The sequence below is a fragment of the Phallusia mammillata genome, chromosome 4, assembly GCF_965637545.1.
Source record: "Phallusia mammillata chromosome 4, kaPhaMamm4.hap1.1, whole genome shotgun sequence".
NCBI classification, from domain to species: Eukaryota; Metazoa; Chordata; class Ascidiacea; order Phlebobranchia; family Ascidiidae; genus Phallusia; species Phallusia mammillata.
In genome coordinates, this window is record NC_137255.1 from 11,151,384 (window position 1) to 11,174,956 (window position 23,573).

Genomic DNA, 23,573 nt, shown 5'->3' on the forward strand with positions numbered 1-23,573 from the left:
ACGTAACTGTTACATACAGATATGTAACAATGCATTGAATTGTTACATGAATGTTCTTCCTTCCGGCGCTTGAAACTATCCGGCAGGGTTTCTTTCGGTGGTTTCTTTTCCTGTCGAACCCCACCCTCTTTCCCTAACACGGGTGGTTAGATTCTAGGGCCCCGGCACTGGTCGCACCATCGGTCCCCCCCCCCCTCCTGTGTTAATCTCATTTTGCGCCACACTCACTTTCTTGTGAGCACCCGAAATATAACGCCTTATAATACGGTGTAGCTGCAGCGCGTTGTACCACTTTCCACCAATTGTGCCCGACACTTTTTTGCGCTTCATAACGTTTTAACGTTGCGCAGCTATTTCCGGCTTGGTGATTGTTTTAGTGCAATTGTGTTGCTATGTTGTCTTTCACCAAGCGAAATAAACTCAACTCAACTCAATACGTAACTGTTACATACAGATATGTAACAATGGAATAAGTTATGCGCACCTGTGCAAGCAGTCATGCGTTTTCTGCACTACCTTATATTAAAAGCAAATACAGATCAAGATTAGAAGTAGAGGACGATCTTCTGCTTGCCGTCTCTCAAATTAAACCTCGAATTGATTTGTTGTGTTTTCAACACAGAGTCCTTCGTTCTCATTTGTTAGAATAAATACGTTCGTTTACCGTATTTACTCTAGGCCTATTGTAAGCCGTCCTCGTCTATAAGCCGCATGTTAAGGTGTCAAAAAAAGAATGTAAGCCGCACGCTGGGATGTTAGATACTATTGCTTCATCATAAATCATTATGTTGCTACGTAGTACAACTTTTTGCCCCTGTTTGTTAGTCACGTTAATAATTGTACCCAACGGAACGTACTATCGACGTATAATCTGTACATGTATACATGTTTTGACCCCCAAATAAATTAAAAAGTTAAAGTGTAGAAACAATACCGGTATAAAATAAAAATGTAAGCCGCCCTCGATTTTAAGCCTCCCGGGATTATAAAGCCGCACAAACGCAAGTTAAAAAACAATATAAGCCACGGCTTACACTAGAGTAAATACGGTAGGCTACCTATACTGTTTTATGTAAAATTAGCAACTGACAATAGCATATAACAGTTCTAATATTGATATTTAGTTTCTTAGTATTTTCCACAAACTTACATACCTACTAACAAAATGCTTGGGTCGCGAGAATTTAAAGCAATTTTTTTAGGGTCGCGCCAAAAAGTATTTGCGGACCCCTGACCTAGACATGCACAATAATATGTAAACAAGTGCAAATAAGCTCGGTCTTTTTTTCTTTTCTCGGAATTTCTTCGTACATTCACTTTCTGCATTGTTGCCTTAAAACTTAAATCGATTAGAGAACTTTCCTTTTCTCATGGCAAATGCAGCAATAACACATAGCACAGACAACCAGTAAGAGAATAATATTGTGACACAAGACCCCCCTACAAATTACAAAATTCCCCCCTAGTACGGGAATTCCCCTCTGGCTGGACACCACTTATGGGATACAAAATAAGTTCAAATCATATGGTTTGACTGTTTTATTGCTTATTTAGATGATTTCATTTGTTATTGCTGATAAACATTTAGGCTACTTTTTTAACGTTTATCAAAGACTTTTGCGCCCCCCAGTTATGGCAAACGACGAGTTTGACACCCCTGATATAGCCTGCGTTTCCAACACAAGTGATAGTTAGTGCCTCTTAACTTTGATATCGTTTCTAAACCGAATTATTGTAACCATATAAAAACGTTCAATTGGAACGTGTTTACTTCGTTGTGTGGTAAGGTGACAAAAAAGGTTGACATCCATTCGTAACTTTGATATCGTTTCTGAAACAAATTATTGTAACAATATAGAACCGATTATTTGGAACGCGTTTACTTCGTTGTGCGGTAAGGTCACAAAAACGTTGGCTTTCATTCGTAACTTTGATATCGTTTCTACAACAAAGTATTGTGACATTTGGAACGATTTTACTTCGTGGTTTGGTAAGGTCACAAAACGTTGGCTTTCATTCGTAACTTGCTATCGTTTCTAAAACAAAGTATTGTAACCATATAAAAACGTTCATTTGGAACGTGTTCATCATTCGTTGTGTAACTTAGTAAGGTTATGAAAACGTTGGAAACCGAGTAAAAACGTTAAATTAAAACTTTTTTATTCCGTCACTTTGTGAAGTTGTTAAAACGTAAGGTTTGGGAGGTAACTTAAAAACGTTTCGTAAACCAATCAATATAACCACATAAAAACGTTACATCAAAACGCTTTATTTATGTCGCAAAATAATCTAATCGAAACGTTCACTCCGTTACGTATATCAAATAACGTTATTCACACGCCGTATTACAACTAGAGATGTACCGAATCGTCCATGATTCGGTTTCGGATGAATAATTTGTTGCGATTCAGCCGAAACCGAATCTTTTATGAACACAAATTTACCGTTAAACGAGTCTTATCTGCTTATAGTAAGGTACCAAGCAAACTTTCAAACTTTGTAAAAGTGTCCGAATAAATTCGGCAAACCGAATATTTGGTACATCTCTAATGTATACGCATATCTGCACGGGTGTATTCGAATCCATGAACACCTTATACTATATTTGATTAAGCGAGTTAATTATTCGATCGTATTTATGAATAGTTAACCAGAACTCGAACAGTATTCGAATAAAGAGGCAGACAATTCGAATGTAGCCTACCAAATCGGGTATTTGTAATCATGAATGGCTAGAAAAACAAAAGCATCGCACAATTCGAGTTGTAGGCTATTTAAATTTAACAAATAAAGTATGCTTCTTCTTATACGTGATCATTTGAGCAAAACACATTTATCGACAATTCAAATAAAATTCGCCGCATACAGTCCATGATGCGTTAAAAAATACCAAAAATGTTGTTCCAACTATACGTGAATGGGGCTGACTGATTTTTACATCTTGTTGCCGTTTTTAGCCACGTTACTAAAATGTAACTACTGAGGTTTATTGGATTACGGTCTATTTGATGGTTTCGTTCAAGCAGTAAAACGACATTTAGTGATGTTACAGATTTGTTTGGAAAATAGAAAAAAAACAAATTGCGGATATTTGTTGCACTTACATATGTCGTGTAGTTCTAATATAAAAAAAACATCTGAATTCACCCAAGAATTCACACATCACACATCTCACATTTCTTATTTATTTTTCAGTTTCCTTCTTAATAATCCTGATTCATTATGCACACACACATAAGACATATGTCAGGTCAGTGAACCATAACGGGAAAGATTAACCACAGTGGTGGAAATTAAAGGTCGCCGGTGGGAAATTAGTTTTCATCCCATGGTAAAAACATATGCAAAGGTGCCATTGACAGTGGATGCACAAGTTCTGTAGTGTTTTTTTGGTAGTATTTTGCAATAAAAATGCAGGTGAATTCCACTGTATTCATTTGAAAAGTGGTACAAATGGTTTAATTTTGTTTGTGTTATGTGAAATTAATATTCAGTTTAAGCACTGCATCTAAATGATCAAATATTACACACTTCACAGCCAAGGAAGGAAAATACACCACAAGCAACTTGAGAACCTAAATCACAAAAGGTAGCACTAAAAAAGCATGTGCTTCAAAACGTTTTGGAAGCTTCATATTAAAACTTTAAATGTTAAAGGCATCACATTAAGACATACAACATCCATGTTGTATCTTATATTGCAACGAACCAACTTGTGCTTCAACAACACTATTACAAACATTTTGCACAGTGTAGCTATCAAAAATATCGGTGAATTCAATGGTAAAGCAATGAACACTGGATTTTGCTGAAAAAACAACAACACTTGGATACTGACCATTAATTTTCACAATAGAAGTGCATACCTATGAAGCAAGTCTTCCTCTATTTGAGTAATAGTTTCTGCTGGACTTTGATATTGTTGTTGAACTGTACTCTTTTAAGATTATTCTTATCAAAAACAAGTGGAACAATACAATTAATGTTCCAATGCTGACCCAGAAAATCATTGGAAGACCTGAAACATGTAGATTAGTTACTCTGTAGTTACCTTTCATAGCTCACAGCAAATGATAGTGGGTACCACTTTGTTGGAAATCATTAAGTTTTTGTTTTCCAAGGTTTAAACAAATTTCCATGAATTACTATATATACTTAAAAACACTACACTCCCCCCCCCCAAAAAAAAAAAAAAAAAAAACTCTTAGTCACCACAGTGGCAAGATGATTGGTGATTTTACCACAACAAAGTGTTAAAACATTGCTTCCACCCACTGGAAGACAATGCAGTGAATGAAATTCAAGTCCACCATTAAGACATTTTCAGATATATACATAAGGTTTGGAACTTACCAGAGTTTTTTGATTCCATGTGTTCCAAATGGTTTACAAGTTTGTTAATATGAAGAGTATCTTTCAAATCCAAAAGATGCTGACTACAAAAAATAACATGATTAGAGTCAGTAATATCATGCCGTTAATTTTCAAATAAGCCTACCGGTCATGTGATATGTATAGGATAGATGTCAATGGATCTGTGACATATACTGGCAATGTCTTTGCATCTTTTGTTAATCTTACTACAGGTAACGAACATCCAGCCTCACATGCATATAAAGGAAGCACAGTGTCATCTTCAAAAATATTTAAATTGCATAATATGACTTAGATTGACTCCATTAAAATTAGACTTAACAACACTTTGAAGCCATACATAACACTTAATGTTGTTAAATAATAGTGTCTCCCTACTATTTTTCAGCCTTGGTCCTTTTTACAACTCTTTGCCATACCTGTCAATGAAACTTGTATAGATGTTTCTCCCGCAATGTATTTTATAGATATATCAATAGTATCATTTTTATAGATAATATGATGAAACGTTATTTGATTATGCAGAATATCAGGATTTGTGTTGAATTGTAAATCATTTTCTGTAAACTGCAAGCCACCAAAGCTGAGTACAATTGCTTGAAGAAAACCCTCTGCTCCTTCACTTAACAAAATTGAACATCCCTTTTTCCTGCAAAATTTTACATTTTGTTTACAACTGGTGGGTGAAATCTATTGTCAGTTTCATATCTTGCTAAGCCTAAGTTCAGGGAATTACTGAACACAATTTCTTTGTTTTGTTCTGTTTACTGAACATCTTTTTTTTAAAAAACTGAGAACCTATGTTTTATATAACAATTCGAAATTTTTAAACCTCATAGATGCTGTGACCCAAAAATAGTTTTATCTAAATGGCACCAACCACTAATCCACAAGTCTATAAATATGTTTTAGCACCAGTGAATAAATAAACAGTGTTATAAACCTCAGTGTCATTGACCATAGTCTTGCCAACTCAATTAATTCTTCTGTATTGGAAACATACTGCCACAGTTTTTTTGCATGAACTGTAGGGTGACCAGTGAAACAAAAGTCAGGAGTCTAAAAGAAACATTTTGTTTAAAAGGTATTGCAAAATATATTGAAAATTTTAATATTCTAAATCCTATTTATTCATTCACAACATACACTGTTTTGACTTAATCTGTGATTTTTTGCAAGCAAAATCGAATGGGTTCCCACACACATGTGTACGCAAATTAGTAATACTGTAGTATCATTATGGGCAAGTATTTTTAGAATCAATTGGACAAGTTAGCAGAGATCGCCATACACCCCACAATACTTTAGCCAAGCAGAAACAAACCAATGTTAGGCAAAAAAAACAATGCATATCCTCTTCAGAAAAGGAAATCCTTAACAATGCTCTATTCTCTACATTACCTGCAGTCGTTTTAACAAACTTTGTTTTTGATCATCACGAATATGCTCATCATGAAGTTTTGAATGCAAGGTTGAAAGAATATAATACAGTGTTGCATTTATCAACCTACATATATATGAGATAAAGTACTGGCCCCAAATTACCAGAAATAAATACATTTAAACCGACTAACCAATCGCTCTAATTTGTTTTACCTTGGCTCTGGTATATTGGGATCTGATCCAGTTGACATTTTGATAGATAACCCTGTGTGCCATATATCATCCCAAGCATTCTTATGTTCTTGAAATAAGGTACGAACATCAATTTTTGAAATCTCATCCATATGATTCAGTGTCTTTTCAATCACATTTTGAGTAAGTGCTTGCACTTTTGACAAGTCTTTGACTGGTTTGGAATGCATCACAACTGGTAAGTGCAAAGAGGTCATAAGTTATCAATCAAATAGTAGAAAATAGGTTTAAGTGGATTAAAAAGTAAAATAATGCTTACCCAATTCGTACATATACATTTGTGCATACATTTGAACTAAAAGGTGGATTTGCTGTATATTTGTAAATACATTTGTGCATATACACTGTATATATACTATTTTTTAGCCATACACACTATTTTACCGTAGTCATTGCAAAACATGTAACCTAATACCTACTTGTTACCTTAGAATTTTAATTTGGTTTTTACCTTTATAACATTAAAATACATGAAGGCTTCAGCTAGCAGAAACGATTGGGTCCCAACCCAAGTTCTACATGTTTGAAAATGCTGATAATGACAAATTAAAGGGTTTTATGCCGTCGGCCCGTCGCTATGGTATGCAAGTAACTGCTTTGTTCAACAGAAATCACAACATTTTGTCGGGTGTGTACATGGGCGCAACTAGGGGGGCAGGTTCGTCGGCATGCCAGGTCCCTTTTCTATCAGCGTTATTGCGTATAACGGCTCTCGTACAGCGCCGAAAACACGTTCGTTCGCATCAAAGCTAAAAATAACTTTCAACTCACAGGAGAAGCCGGTACAGCAGTAAATCGCTTCATCGGCATGTATTGCGATGGTAAAAACGAAGTTTCTGCGATGTATTTATACAACAACCTAAATACAACAACGATCTTTGTTGGAACTTGAAAACGTATTTACATGTAAACACACAAAAATAAAATGTTTATCGCCGTGGAGCTTCAACCAAAAATCTTTCAACAACTTGTTTGTAATTTACGTCTACGTCTCTATGTAAGGCTATTATTGCAATTCCGCTGAGACAGATTGAAAGATTAACATGTAAACACCCAGTCGAACCAGTTTATTTGTTACGAAACAATACCTTAGTTCAAAACGTCAATATACGATCACAATGGACTTTGTGACTTACAAGTGTTACTTTTTCACGGCATTAGAAGCCGTACAAACCAAGGACGAATCCCAGTTTTTTATAGTATTTGTGGAAAAGCGCGTCGGACCATTCGACCAATCTATGATACGCACTTAGCAATACAATCGTTTTTGGGAAAGTCGTATTGATAGTTCATTGCCTGCCCCCCCAATTTTCCGCTAGTTGCGCCACTGGGTGTGTATAAAACTGAATCATAGTTTGACATGATTCCTTCAAGTTTTATACAAATATGCATGTGGTAAAATATGCAACCTCATACTAAAACTGAAAACCTACAACCACCTTTACAGTGTGCTAACTAAACACATTGCAGCTCTATTGCAATTGTGATAACATTGTCTGGTGGCATGAGTGGTCATGCAGAGACCATTTCCTATTGTAAACCTTTTAATTATGGGGTTCAAACAAATAATTGGGGTAAAATTATGTTGGCCTATTGATGAGAAACAAAGGCCTTTTGATGAGAACAAAAAGAGAAAAGCCACTGACAGCTTTATTTGTGACATAACAATTCCTGATTAATCTCAAACCGTCCATTTTATATCATTTGAGTTAAGCCTGTTTAAAACTATGTATATATTTTTTACCCCACTAGCCCCCATATATTTTATTAAATTGCAAAAGAAATAGGTACAATTTGATATCTCACCATTCAGTTGATGGATGGATGTACGACCATTTTTTAAACTTATCAACTCAGGAGTATCGCAAACTGCAACAATCACTACCATCCACATCTTTTTGGAAACTTTAATAGTTCCACTATAAAGTCTACAAACAAACAAGCAATTATGCCAGTTTGGCAAAGGAAATTGTAATCTTTAGAGTTAAATAGATTTTGTTTTCTATTGATGTCTTGTTCAGATTACTACAGTTCATACAAAGCTTTGGAAAGATTATTGGTTTAACCTTTGTGACACGAAGATTCCTTTTTCATATTGCCTCGCCTTTGTTTTGCTCAAACACTAATTCTGATGAAAAGTAAAATTTGTAAAAGCCTTTGATTTAAAACGTGCAACAATTTGAACAAAAGTAAAAAAGTACTTAGTTCTATAAAACCGTTATTAGGTTTCAACCATCCTGGTAAATACATACTATTGCCATCAAATCCAGTAAAGAACTTTACTAATTACGAGTTGGCTTTTGTAGGTATTTTTGCCACTTTAAAACAATAAACAATCTCATACTTGTACTCTTTTGATGGGTGAACATATTTTGTTAGTTGTTTGAAGTTTGTATTTGCCGTCCAGTCATGCTTTACCAGGTGAATAGTTTCATCAAGATAGGTTAAATGTTTTTCCGTTGACAATTCAATGTTTTGTAAAAATAAATGTGGCCTTGACCTGGTACAAAATTAAGTTCAAAATATTGGTTTCAAAGGGCACAAGACACTGAAACTCAAATTACATTAAACAAACTGGCTGTTTTCTAGAAATTACCGAACATACATAAACATATACAAGACTTAGCTTGAATGATATGTCTCTAGTAAGCGATTTTAACTACCGATTGTATACAATAAATAAACTTAATCTTTACGATTTTTTCACCCCTTGCACAGTTACCGATGTTTTTAACCTTTTACCTGTGTGCAACAACAGTATGATTTACATGTATGCAATTTCCATTTGAGTCATCCATTTTGAAACAGGAAAAATGCTGAACAATTCCATGGTGAAAATTAACAAAAGAAGAATCATCCCTTTCCTCATTTCTTGAGACATGTTCTGGTCTTACCAACAGGTTGATAGGCAATCTAAATACATTTCAGTTAAAGAACATACAAAATACATATGTTTTAAAACACTAGATTACACTCAAAGCTTGGTAGACAATTGGTCAGGACATAAGTATGTATTTGGGTTTGCTGTCTTTGTTATCATTTAACATTGAACTGCTGAAAGCAGAAAAATTCAATAGCACAGACAACTTCGAACCTATTTCCCAATTCATTTATCCATTTGTTTGATACTTTTCTAAAGCAATCATTCATTTGTGATATTTATGTGGTAACTGGTAATGTGTATATTCTGTCTAATTTATATCTGCTTAAATGCCTAAAACATTCTTGGGATAATACACATGTGAATAACCAGATAGATGTGGGGTTTACTTTAGATTGTAGTTTGTCTCCAAAAATAATAACACAGACAAAATTTTGGCTGTATGTATTTTAAGCTGATTATGGGATTGAAAACTGATGTATAAATCATTAAAAACTTTGAACCATAAACTTGACTTGTATATACCTTAGTGATGGGACGAGTACCCGGTACTCGGTATCGACCGATTTCAGTGGTATCGATACTCGTACTCGGTATCTAAATATTTTGTCTCAGTTTTCGATACCAAAGTACGAGTACCGAAGGCCGATTTACACCATAAGAATAACTTTATGCCAATATTTGCTTCGGACGGACAAATCGGGAAAAAGTTCTGACAGTTTACGTATTTCTTTTTCGCTATCACATGGAGATTACATTTTTCGGCATGTGTGTGTGCACGCCTGTACCCCGACCATGGCAGATAAATTAGCGAGTGATATACAACTAAGTCAGGGGTGTCCAAAGTGCGGCCCGCGGGCCAAATGCGGCCCCCGACGGCATTGCGCGTGGCCTGCAGCTGTTTCTTAAAATTGTAATGCGTATGGCCCGCCATGGTTTGGATTAGGTTTTTGGGTTTTGACCACTTGCGACTTCACGCAAAGGCCTTCCATGGAACTTTATTTACCAGTAAAACGGAAGCATACATAGTGCTGACGCAATGAAATCCCACAATTTCCCTAAATCCCATATATTTGGGTCTAATTCTAATTGACCCGCAGGCATCTTCACCTGGTAAAAATTGGCCCTCATCAAAAAAAGTTTGGACACCTCTGAACTAAGTACAACAATACACTTAAGTACTCGGTATCAAAGGTATATACATGTGGTACTCGTACTCAGTATCGGTACTCACTTCAAAACCTGGTATCGTCCCATCACTAATATAACTATAAATTTAGTGGTATAAACCACACTTTCGGAAATGGTAGATCTAGGGGTCTAAGGTCCTGTGGAAGGTGTGTCCACTTAAAGCACACATTGACTTCTTACTTTACATGGGTTATTACATCCTGTTCCAATTTTTGCTTGTCTTGCAAATCCAAAAACAAGGAAAATACTGGATTTTTGTAATCAACAACAAAACCTAGTTTGCCGTTTCCTACAAATGGAAATCCATGATTCTGCACTTCTTTGTCCAGAGTAGAAAAGTACATTGCATCATAGTTTTGAAGCAACCTTGTGTTTTTTTCAAAGTTACTGCAAAACAAAACATCAATTTACATTATCAAAATGCTGGTTGACATGTAACCACATGCAATAAAAAAGCTAGAATAGTGGTTTTCCTATATATTGCCAGTTTATATATATATACTACATCATATTTAACGATGTATCACATATACCATTTACCATATTTATAATGGATATATATTTGGCACCTGCATTTCATTGGGTCCCTATCTTTTTCCTGGCACTTTACAACATAATTGTTTCTGCAAGCATAAACTAATGGGTCCCCACACATATGCATATGCGATTTCGTAACAGTAAAAATAGGGCACAATCATTGTTAAACTGGAATAGAATTATGATTTTTAATCCGCACATTGCATTCCCTGGAGCCGTTAAGTTTCTACATACCAACAATACGATTGCTTAGCTGGGCTTTTTATGTCCAAAACCTGTTCTGAAACAGTTGTAACAAATCGTGCTGCGTTTCGAAACACGAATAAGTTGACCTACATTAACGTTTACAGCGCAATATAACTAACATCGTAACATCTTAATTCCAACCAGTGAAAAAATGGTCAAGTGACGACTGAGTTCATGCGTGAAGCAGTGGCATTTTTTCCATGCGCCACTATCATCAATCACTTCCATTGCGTCAGCTGTGCACTGAGTGAGCACAAATTTGACAAACGACAGCATGTAAAACTGTAAGAGTAATTACTGAGTCGATTGCACTGAAATTTTTAACAGCCAACAAGGAGCACCCTATCCACAGCTGTTTAAAATTTCAGCAGGTTAAGTCTTGTATTTCTGACCTCATTAACATGTGAACAAACAAACAAATATTTGGGGTAAAGGGGTGAAAATGGATATATACAACTTCAAGTTACAAAATACTTTAAAATACGCTGCAATGTACCAATAAAAAATGTATGAAACTCCAGAATCATCTGCTTTAGCAAGTATAGCCATTTTAAAAATTTCACGTTTTGGGGGGCTGTGGGTGAACTTGAGGGATCAAACAGGGTCAAAATTCACATGGACCATCTTTAGATCAATATCTATAATGTGTGTAAATTTGAAAAAGTTTGAACCATTCTTTCTTGACCAAAATATGTGTCCCCTTCCCTGAACATAATTAGGAAAACACAAAGTGAACAACTATGACTAAGAATATAGATTGGTTAGACCAGCAAACTTTGATAAAAAACAGTTTTATCACTTTCTGCTTGCAGAGTAATGTTTTAACCTTAATGCAGTCCTTCATGATCTCATTCTTGGACAACACTGACATAGCATATACACATATACAAGTTTCCATGACGAATCATCTAATAGTTGTGTAAGTAACCTAATCCTTAAATCAGTGGTTCTCAAACTGTGGTACGCGTACCACTAGTGGTACGCCGAAGCTTTTCAGGTGGTATGCGAGTAGCATTCTGTGATATCAAGCTCTCTGTGAATTCAAGTCCATTCTAAAATTTCAAATGACCCAACAGATCAATCCTGGTTTGGGTGAAAATAGGCCTATTTCTAGGATCCATCCAAACAGGTTTAGGTCAATGAACCTGGGGGTCCGTGAGATCGATGGAGTCAAATATGTTGAGTATCATTAACCAACAGAAAATTATTTTAAGCTTCTCAAGAAGGGTAACGGTATATCGAACCTTAATTGGGTCAAGAACAATTACTTTTTGTAATTGTTTACCCTATTGTGACATCATCATAACACACATGGACAATAGACTTTATAGTATAAGCGTTGAGTCAAGTTATATATACCAGAAAATTTATCGATTTGTTGTGTTGACCGCTACAGTACAGAAACTTCATTGAAATTAAAGGACTGTAAAAGTGAACTAGAAGGGTGGCTTAGCACATATTGCCATTGCATATACATTATAACCTATTTTAAAACAATAATATATTATATACCTATGCTTATTTTATATTGGGTCCCATATTGGCCTACGGCTTTTTTAACCTTAGTTGTTTCTGCAAGCAGAAACTCATGGGTCCCCACACATGCAAAGTTGTAAATAATGCATTTCAAGAGATAACTATGAGAAAGTTTGGTATTGTAACGTCAAACCCAGTGATCGGACCTGTGCATCAATAAATGTGCTATATGGAGTACAAACTATTCAAATTCATTCCATTCATACATTTTTGACGGTTTTTCTATTATATGGTATATCTGAGAAAAAATATGAAATAGTAAGAAAATGGGTTAAAACACAACAATCAGCTCCCAATGGCGAATTGCTCATGATTGCCGGTGGCTAGTGCGGTAAATGATAGGGCTGCAGGGTGAAACATAACAATCGACAATTACAATTAGCACACTCTAGAAGTTTCAAAATTTCATTCAATTCAGGCATTGTGTAAAAAATTCACCCTTTTTAGGGGGCTAGAGGGGTAAATAGTGGGGCTACAGCGTTAAACAAAACAATTGAAACCTATAAATGGCAAATTGTACAAGCTATCCAATTTCCAGTCAATTCCGACACTTTTTATAAATTCACCCATTTTAGGGGACTAGCGGGGTAAATGCTGGTGCAACAAGGTTAAAAATAACAATCATCAATTATAAATAGCACACTCTATAAACTGTCGAAATTTAATCCAATTCGGACATTGTTTAAAAAATTCACCCTTTTTGGGGGGCTAGAGGGGTAAATATTGGGGGCTACAAGGTTAAACACAACAATTGACACCTATAAATGACAAACTCTACAAGTTGACCACAATTCATTCAATTTTAACACCGTTAAAAAACTCACCCATTTTAGGGGGTTTGTGGGGTAACTGATGGGGTTCAACACCCAAAAGTATAAAATATGACACACTGATCCAATATACAGTCATGTTAAATTTTATCCAAATCGGACAAAGTTTAAAATTTAGACCGCTAGAGGTGTTATTAGCAACATTTGTTAACCCTTCTGACGTAATAAGGCTGTTAATACACCTCTGATTGGCATGTGCAAAAACGTCCTCAAGTAATGCACCAACACAACTACCAAGTACTATGTTGTCTTTATTATACTATTCCACCAGAGAAATCTTTCGTTTGTGGTGCGCAGCAACTTTCAAAAACGTTTTACATTTTGGGGGGGTAAATATTGGGGTTATCAAGTCAAGCGAAGCAGATGGCACATCTACATAACTATATCTACCATCTGTGAAAGTTTTATCCAAATCCACCAAAGATTTCATGCCAAAAGTGCATGGACAAACTTCGGCAGAAAAAAGAAAAAAAAAGAAAAAAAAAGAGTGAAATCAAGATGCGTCCCCTTCAGGGAAGGGGACCCATAATTATAATGCTTCAATAACTTATAATGCAAAGAACACGAAAAGACTTACGGTAAATTACGTTGGGGATCCGCAGACTTACAAAAGGGGTATGTGACTACAAAAAGGTTAAGGACCCAGGTTTAGGTGGTACACGGCAATAGAAAAAATGTCAAGTGGTACGTGATCCGTACAAGTTTGAGAACCACTGCTTTAAATCAATCATGGCAAAGAATAATGCATAGTAAAAAAAACATAATGATATCTCCATTTCAGGAAAGGTCTGGGTAAGCATAATTATACAGGGAAATATCTGGAAAGTTTCTGAAATAAAAGGCTCACTTTAACATGAAACATCTGTTTAACTTACCTTTTAATATACGACTCCACACTGCATGTGCTACTTCCTCTTAGGTAATGAAAAATGGATGGAAACACATAGTAAACCAAAGGACATGAGATAATTATGACAAATAATACACGTCTTAATGATACATTTGTCAACTTTGAATTGTACAGGAGTTGGAAAGCACTTTTGCTTTGCATGGTCCGTATTGGCAAACTATTTACATCCAAATATTTAATACACAAGCAACTTTCCTGTCATAAATTTGTATGTTGGTTAAAATTAAGATAATGTATTTACTGTAGAGAATGATTTTGAACCAGAGTATTTCAAAAAATAACTAACTTATTTGCTTTCTACTGCAGCTGGTATCATATACATCTGACAATACAAAAACACTATAAGCAAATAAAGCAGAAACTAGCAAAATGGAAGAAAGTTCAATTTTATTAGGTTTAGAATGTTTGATATCTGTCGATATAGTTTGTGTTTGAAAACAGATACAGTCATATTTAACATGTAGCAATAAAAAGTAGATACACACACACATGATTTCTTTAAAATCAGGCCAGATTGCAGGACAAAATACAATTTTGTGCAATTATTTGGTGCACCTCAGGGGGTGCCAACCAGACAAAAGATTAAAATCACTGACTAAAACAGCATCTTGTACGCAAAGTGCAAACTTAAGTCCCTGCAATAAAGGCTGCATGTTGAAAGTTGACAACCCTATGACTATGATATCTGCCACCCATGTGGTGACGATAGACTACCAACCCGGGTGACTTATAGTTCTGATCCAACCAAAGCACTTCAATTACCATTTATAAAAATGTATATATGTTGTTGCATTAAAATGTTTCAGATTCAATTTTGGCATTAGTTATCTCAGGTATGTTGAGGGGTACAACACTGTGGCTGTGCAACCATTACACTTCTTCATGAAATTATTTTTCTCTTTTAAAACTGTGGCTATTGGATTGTTTGCACCCTGCGGATTAAATACGGTTTATGTGGCCAGTGGATACTTGTGTGTTTGAAATAAAGTTTGGTCCGCTATACACTATATGGATGCAGTGCTAACAACAAATCATGTTTTTTATTTTGAGAACATCACTGTGCCCGACAAGTCGCTGTTTCCCTTTGTATTAAGTTGTGCGCCTACTGTAAATCAGCGTCCCCGTTACGCATTAATTCCATGTGTAGTTTCGCCAGTGGTGGGATTCAGCTGGTTCACAAAGAAACTGAAGAACCGTCTCACAAAATTTTATGAGATCAAATCCCTCCCTTTAAATCTCTTATAAACTGTCTCTTAAATAAATCTGTATCAGAATCTGCGTTACGCATAGTCGTACTCTATTATAGACACGGCAGTCGGTACTCTACTTTGCTTGTGATTTTAGTACGCTCCCATGGGAGCTTGCAAGTCCCAACTAAAAAACGTTCCAACTGGGATGATCATGCTAATTGTATTTGTCCAATCAGTGGTAAAGCTTGCACACTCCTAAACTATTTGTTAACACGTGTGTGGTTCTTACCAAAACCTGAAACGTTTTACCTGTAACGCAACTTAAACTACTCACTTAACACTTATCTACGCACGCAATCCACGCATATTATATTTGTTTTTAAGTATGTGTGTAGCCATGCGTGCAAAATAGAAAACACAGAGACAAAAACATTATTTAATTTATTTTTTTAAGTTTTGTTTTAACACCGTGGAGTTTGGATCAAAATAAACCATAAGAAGTTAATTCGTGAGCACCAAGACTGTGCAGCAACTTGTTGCACAACAACCGGTAGATGTTCGGCACGTCTATGCTTGAACTGTCGCGTGGTCTCGGTCTAGTGTTTGTCTCTGTACCTGTTATGTCGACTGATTAGCTTGTGTAAACTGTAAGTTAACGTAGTCTATGACTTCTATAACGTAAAATACGGAGCTGAATTTTAACAAATTTTGAACTCCATTTGCGGATATAGTGCATTGTCACCTTAAGTAGTGACCCCGATGTGATTCAAAGCCGCAACACCTCCTGATCACTTGGTATAGATCTAATATCTCAGTATTTTCCGTTCGTGTACGATTACGTCCGTAGCGACTTGTATTATCATACGGGTATCACTTGCTATGCTGGTGCAAAATTTTGACGCTATTAACGTTTTGTAAACAAAATGTTGTGTCTTGAATTGTTTCGCCATAACTGCAAAACAACAACAATTATGCGCAAAAAGCGCACTGGATGTATTAAATTCTCTTTGTACAACGTCAAAGCTAAAACATGATTTACCAAATATTGCGTAAAATAACGTTTTGCCTCGCATTAATCAGCTGATGGAAAGCAGTTTTTTGCGCATTTATATGCTAGTGTGCTGAGCTCTTCGTTGTGCTACATTTTTAGATTTAGAACGTAACAGTTGTCTGATTAAAAATACTTCTTCTAAGCATGGGTAGCACGCAGGGACAATGTGTATAACCTTGGTTTTCAAACTCGGTCCCGCGGTCCCTTTTGGTGAACTTTTTACAATCTGATTTAATGGAACTCACCAGACGTCCGGAATTGGGGCGTAAAATCAGTGTCAGGAAATAAATTTTAAAAACACTCTTGTAGCCTAACCTTTAGTGGATAGTTCTTTCCTATTTCCTGGCGGACTAAAAGTTTACGTTTTAACTATAACAGTTGTCTGCTGTGATAGCTATTTATGATGCATGATAACTACTTTCATTTAACACAGCTTACTAGCAAAAATTAAAGGCTTTTTTGCGTCTTGAAAGGTTAATTTTGGCAAAATAGCATTACTATCACTGAGACAAAAAGCGCAGTTTTGTTTATTATATGATACTAAAGCTTAGATTGTCTCGTATATAAATTACTTAGATATTCTCTTGCCTTGTATTTTACTTTCCTCATTTAAGTTGTAAAATATAATAAATCTTGTTTTTTGGGGGACAGGAAATAGAATGGTCCAGGGGCGCCTGATCCATATATATCAGGGGTGGCTAGACCTGCTTCATGCTCGTGCCGCATATCACAAAACCTAGTTTCAAAAGAGCCGCATATAAAATATATAGGATCGCTTGGTACAGTATTAACACAGCTTGGTGCACCTTTATATCGCTTGGCTCACATTTATATCGCTTGCGGTGCACATTTATATCGCTTGGTTTAACCTTTTTTTGCTTGGTGAACGTTTATATCGCTTGGTGCACATTTACATCACTTGGTTCACCCTTATATCGCTTGATGTACCTTTATGCCGCTTGGCGTACCTTTATATTGCTTGGTTCACATTTATATCGCTTGGTGCACATTTATATCGATTGGTTCACATTTATATCGCTTGGTGCACATTTATACCGCTTGGTTCAAACTTTTATTGCTTGGCGAACGTTTATATCGCTTGGTGCACATGTATATCACTTGGTTCACCCTTGTATCGCTTGGTGCACCTTTATGCCACTTGGCGTACCTTTATATCGCTAGGTAAAGGTGCGCGTAGCATTGTACAGGTGCACCAAGCAAAACAAAGCTGCACCGAGCGATATAAAGTTGCGCCGGCCAAAATAAAGGTGCACCAAGTGGAATATACGTGCACCAAGCGACATACATGTGCACCAAGCGACATAAAGGTGCATCATGCAATATAAGGGTGAACCAAGCGATATGAATGTGCACCATGCTACATCAAGGTGCAACAAAGAATATTGTCACGTTCCCGTTTTCACGGGTAGGCAAAAGTTTGGGACTGACTATCGGAAGTTCCTTAACATCTAACCCACGTGTACTCTGATCGGCAGCAAACCTTTTCTTTTACATTTATTCACGTGCAACCACACGTAAAAAAAACAAAAACAACAATCCAGCACTACTTCGCAGTTATCTCTTTATTCTATCTTATTTTTTTTATATATCGTTAGATGGGGGCTCTTTTATATCTTGCATTACAACGATCGCGGAAAAAGGGGCTAACTTGCCGTGATCATTTCCTACAGATAAACAATGAACACTGCAACGTCGACGCGATAAAACTGGCACACTAGAACAATAACAATACAATAGCGCCTGCAACGATAGATTCTAGACCAGGGGTTCTCAAACTGGGGGGCGTGAAGGGTTTTGTGCAAAAGAAATATGTCGGCGCTGATTTCGAACTTATTGTTTGGAAATAAAAGTAAACTCTTCATTACTGTGAAATGGCAATTGTTCGCGCAGAATTAACACTTTATGTCTTGTCTGTGACATGACAAAACTAGCTTTGGTCAATCCTGGGCGTTGCAATCCCATGAAAGTAGGTACGGTAATATTAATTCTACATGTCGTGACAGTAAACTTTCATATGGAGTAGATTAATTTGTGAATGTAACAAAGTTATCAATACGAGACGGATGAAATGACCTCGCGGGCCGTAGTTTGATGACCCCTGTGCTATATAGTCGGCGGTAGGCTACGTTTTTTATTTATTCTTAAATTCGCATCAGAGATTGCCTTGACTTTTAGTGCATCAACAATTTCTGGGCGACATATGCGTAGTTTACAAGAATAGGCAACGTGACTCTGTGCGCGCAAAAGCCTTCTTTTTCGCAACTTATCAGTGTTGAAGTGACTTTTTCCAACGTTCGGAACTATAACATGACAGTAGCTTAAAGCGGACCTACGATGTATGTTGTTTCCGAAAAACAAGACAAACATCATCAGTGCTAATATTTATTAAGGGGGGCGTGAGATTAAATAAATAGTGTCAAGTGGGGTACGTCCGCAAAAGTTTAAGAACCTCTGTTCTAGACAAACCGACATTGCACATGATCCGTGGTAATTAGGTCGCTGGGTATTGTCATGAGTCGGTCTATAATATTTGTGACAGATATAAACATGCACCAAGTGATAAAAAGTTGCACCAAGCGACCCAAGTGATCCTGTATATTTTAAATGCACCGTGCTTTTACGTCAGCCCTGACTTACAGCTTCAATCTGACAATATATTTGACTACAATGCACAGGTTAGCACGCTTCTGTACAATAATTTTCTTTTCGGAATGTACATTGGTTATTACAAACAGTCAGTCTATTGTTAATACGTGGTAGAATGCATTGTTTTATAATCAGGTTAAACAACTCGGCAAGATGGGTAAACGCGTGTGCAACATTAAAGAGCCGCGTGCGGCTCGGGAGCCGCAGTTTGGCCACCCCTGATATAAACAGACAATAAAACACTTTAGCGGGATGTGTCCTCGGAAGAATCTCGGGATCGAATTCCGTAAAATTAAAACAAAAAAACTTTTTCACATGGTTCATGGGAATTTGGTCGACGTATAATCCTTTTCAACAGGGAGCTATAGTCGCCCTAACATATCGTTGGCGACGACATCCTCTCTTAAATATACCATCTCCAAGTCATTGCATCAGATCGATGGTTACTTTGAACATTCAACAACTTAAAACAAAGCTTGCAAGCATGCTTTTACAAAGCATATTTCCGCCGTTGCCTAGTTATTTATCTTTACCAGTACTAGAAACGTAGAAATCACGCAATTGGTTGTGTTTCCCAATTTTTTTGAACTATTTAACTTTCAAATTCTAGGCATTGGGAGTGTTTTTAACGACTGTTTTCGAACACTACCAATTTTATTCCATAATTGTGGACATGTGCAGTAAGTTCCGAGGGTACCCTAATTGTACAAAAAGACAAAGGAAAAATATTTGAAAGATTTCTGTGAAATAATGCTGTGTTTGTTGAAAATAAACTTGTGTCAATGCAGAAAACAAACCAAGGATACGAAATCTACTAATCATGAAAAATATGTTAGTAATTACAAAAATATTTTAATTACACTATAGTGCATTGATGGAAAGAAAATATGGTCACGCCACCCAAATGAATTTGTTATTAAGCTGTGTAAAAACATACAATGGATATTTGCACAAATAACATGTTAATCAGCAAAAGATATGTTATCAAACTGAAATGAAAGCTTTTTTATGTCATCATTTACACATATTAGATTTGCATTTTTATGATGAATGACAACGTACAACTCCTTGCCATGCAAGACCTTAAGCGACAACCAACAGTCAGCTTGCACCTTTTCCATTATTTCATAGTCATGCTTTCGGTGATTTAAAATAAATTCATGCATAACATACATTTTTTGTAGTACATCATTAGGAATTGTAAGTGTTTCAATCGCAACGTCATTTAAATTACCACAATTCGATGCCACCAATGACTTGTTTAGCTTGTTCGAATATAAAAATTTTAAATTTAATTCAGGCAAAGACTTTTTGCTCTCAGTTATTGACAAAACAGAAGATACCAATGATGTCAATTGGGCTCCAACAACCATATCAATTTTTGAAAAATAATCATCTGCTTCAATGCCGCAAGAAATTAAAAATATAATAGTAAAATTTGACACACAATATATACAAACTTGACATTCACCAAACAATGCAGGGAAATGTACACTTTTAAGATGAACATAAATACTTCCATACTTCAGTTTTCGAACAACTTTTTTTTTATTGAATTTACTTCTTGACGAATTTGTAGGATTTAGTTGAGAATGAAAAGCCTTTGAAAGCACACTACAGGGACCATCCGATAGGTCTGTCAAAATTAATTGACCATTGTGGAAAAATGTCACTGATAACACTTCTGGAAATGTTTCTTGAACCCTGCTCAGCAATGACCTAAAATTCAGAATAGAACTTTTGTCCTGACTAAAATATTGAAACCCACCAAACAAATTTTTTTCAAGTTTTGGTGTGCGTCCAAACTGCTCAAGAAATTCTTCAAAGAAAAACTTGCACTTGCTTATCAGTATGGCTGTACCAAAAGCTTCCAAAAGAGCAGCAAAGGTGTTGTGCCACAAACAAAATCTTTCATAGGATTCTTCTAAAATAAACTGATACGTTGAAAGTAATGCCTCATCTTTAATGCCTCCAAATTCATTTCCTGAAGGTTTGCGCATGCTTAACACAATCCAGAAAGAGGGCTCTGGTTCGTGAAACAGATAGATTCGATCATTTGTTTGCATATATTTACAGTGCCCATGTGACAAAAATGTGTTTGAAAACTGCACAATTGCTTCACACAACCCAACATCATTGATTTTTCTAAAAAGTTTTTGCTCTTTCGGAAAATAAAACAACAACTTTTTTATCTCTTCTCCTTCTTTTGGACCAAGTAAGGAATTGTAAATAAAGTAGGAATCAATTTCCATTGTTGCTGAGTTTCAGAAAACCGTTTTGGAATGCATAATCAGCATGAAATTTTTAGCTAACAGAAACCCTATTGTCAAAAACATAAGGTTGCATTGCAGCTAGTTACAAAAGTACAAAATGAGTGGCATAAAATGACTGAATAGTTTATTGATAATCCAACTCTAAACTAAAATAAGCAAACAGGTCGTTCAAAGTGAAACATAACTCTAGAAAAAACATATTTAAAGAGAAAGATGTTGCTTATGACCAAAAATCTTCTGTCAAATGCAGTGCATCATCAACTGATTTACTAACTTTTATTTTTGTTCCTGACCGCTGGACTATACAGTTAACATACAAACAGGTGTTTAGTTGCTGTAACCAGGGAGTCGAACCGCTTCTCATACGGGTTCAGGTTCGGTTCGGGTTCACTTCGTTTTGTTTTTAAGGGTTCGGTTCAGGTTTTTAAAAATGAATATTTTCGGGTTCGGGTTTTGTTCCGGTTTGGGCAAACTATCCGGTCCGAACCGGTTTGCGGTTTTTAAACCGGTTCAAATTTTCATTCGTTTCAATTTAATTCTACCTATCATCTTCCTGGCCTTATCAAACCCCACAAGATTTTTAACCGTGCACTGTTATTTTTGACACGCTCTATAAGTGTTATCTCGCGTATTCTGCAGTGCGCTGTTTAGAAAAAAATCACAGAATATAAAACAGACTGCATTTTTTACTGGTTCAGTTCCGGTTCGGGTCCAACGCCAAACAAAATATAGGGTTCAACTCCGGTTCGGGTTTTTAGAACATCGTAATTATCGGTTCGGGTTCGGTTCGGGTTTAATGAAATTAACCGCTCAAACCGGTTCGAGGGTTCGGGTTCAGTTCCGGTTCGACTCCCTGGCTGTAACATACAAACAGTTTTTCATTCAAACATGAAAAAAAATAAAAAAAATATAACTGAGTCGCCATTGTAATTTTATCCTAAACAAATGCATGTTTGCATTCGGTAACAAAAATGCAGGCAGCAGATCTAGCACACAACAACGGTTTGAAAATCTAGTATTATTAACAAATAACACACACAAAAATGAACTCGAGTTTGCAAGTACCGACTACCAATAGGTGACGTAATGAGCATTCGCTAAAAAAATCCCCCGATTTTGTTGATACCAGAGACAACACTAAAGTTATTTATGCTGATAAAAAAAAAGAAGATGATTACTTTTTAAAGTTGTCAGGGTGGGTTTCACATTTATCTGAATATAGCGTCATTTCAACACAATGCACAAACAAAATTAAATTTAAAGTATGTTCGTCAAGTATGCGATGCTTTTTAGAAACAAAACTGCGCTTTTTATCTCTGTGATGGTAGATTTTTTTTTAAAATGGCACCGTTTAGGATGGTAACGTAGGCTACAATCACGTGTGACAACATATCATATCATGCATTTTAACGCAATTTTGGCGCCGCCAAACATATTTATTTAAACCGTCCGAAATTTTGATCACGCAGATATGGTAACCCTGATCAAAATTACCACGCAGATATGGTAATTTTGATCACGCAGATATAATTTAGATGGAACGATAGGCTATATTAAGCAGGACGCACATACATTGGGCCACCAAATGCTACGGACGTAAAACGGTAGAGCTACTAACACCATACGTTTCTCCTGATCCAAAAGTGCTTAATTTTCGACAGGTGGCGCAAAGAGCACTTTTTTCATTTAAAACGGTATATCTCAAAAAATGCTAACGGTTAGGGCTATTAGGGTTGGGGTAAGGTGTTAGCACTTAAAATTCAATAAAACTAACCCAAAAAATTAGTTACTAATGTAAAAATTTTATGTAAATATTTCCCAGCCCAACCCATTTATAGCCGCTAAATAAATAATTCAGCTCTTTACGTCACCTATCGAAAATTAAGCACTTTTGGATCAGGAGAAACGTATGGTGTTAGTAGCTCTACCACGTAAAACACGGTAAAATGTGAGAAAACGTGGGTGGTCGCTTTTAGAAATGCGCTTTTTGTAAAAACCTTTGTGACGGCCCATATGGTAGATGAGGCACAATCAGGTGCGCATGCTAAAAAAACGATAGTGGAACTTTTTATTTTAAAATTTCTTGAAAACAGTTTCAAATTGCCAGCTACTCGTGTAAAGCTTCATTGTCAAAAAAAAACGAACATAACCATGGTCAACGAACATAACACTAATTGCAAGCGGTTCTGACCCATTTCCCGACAAGCTGGGCTCGTTTAATTGAGGCAAAACCATGATGTTGCAAAATCTTA

The 23,573-nt window shown here is 36.1% G+C and overlaps 2 protein-coding genes across 3 annotated transcripts; both read right to left on the reverse strand.

Annotated features, from left to right (window-relative positions):
* Positions 1 to 3,171: 3,171 nt before the first annotated feature.
* Positions 3,172 to 14,369, reverse strand: LOC145222414 (uncharacterized protein KIAA2013 homolog). Of its 2 annotated transcripts, XM_080088525.1 has the most exons (13): positions 14,106 to 14,368; positions 10,262 to 10,468; positions 8,752 to 8,922; positions 8,354 to 8,509; positions 7,816 to 7,937; positions 5,971 to 6,184; positions 5,776 to 5,881; positions 5,318 to 5,433; positions 4,794 to 5,023; positions 4,499 to 4,634; positions 4,354 to 4,436; positions 3,867 to 4,018; positions 3,172 to 3,808 (listed from the first exon to the last, which is right to left on the reverse strand). In XM_080088525.1, exons 1-12 carry the CDS (start codon positions 14,279 to 14,281, stop codon positions 3,867 to 3,869), a joined length of 1,869 nt encoding a protein of 622 aa, XP_079944651.1. In that variant the 5' UTR covers positions 14,282 to 14,368; the 3' UTR covers positions 3,172 to 3,808. The 2 variants fall into 2 exon arrangements, with proteins under 2 accessions (XP_079944651.1, XP_079944652.1); XM_080088526.1 differs by lacking the exons at positions 3,172 to 3,808; positions 3,867 to 4,018; positions 4,499 to 4,634 and having other exon boundaries at positions 4,359 to 4,436; positions 14,106 to 14,369.
* Positions 14,370 to 15,682: 1,313 nt separating this feature from the next.
* Positions 15,683 to 22,918, reverse strand: LOC145222415 (vacuolar fusion protein CCZ1 homolog). Its single transcript, XM_080088527.1, has one exon. The coding sequence runs from the start codon at positions 21,298 to 21,300 to the stop codon at positions 20,011 to 20,013; it is 1,290 nt and encodes a 429-aa protein (XP_079944653.1). The 5' UTR covers positions 21,301 to 22,918; the 3' UTR covers positions 15,683 to 20,010.
* Positions 22,919 to 23,573: the final 655 nt, after the last annotated feature.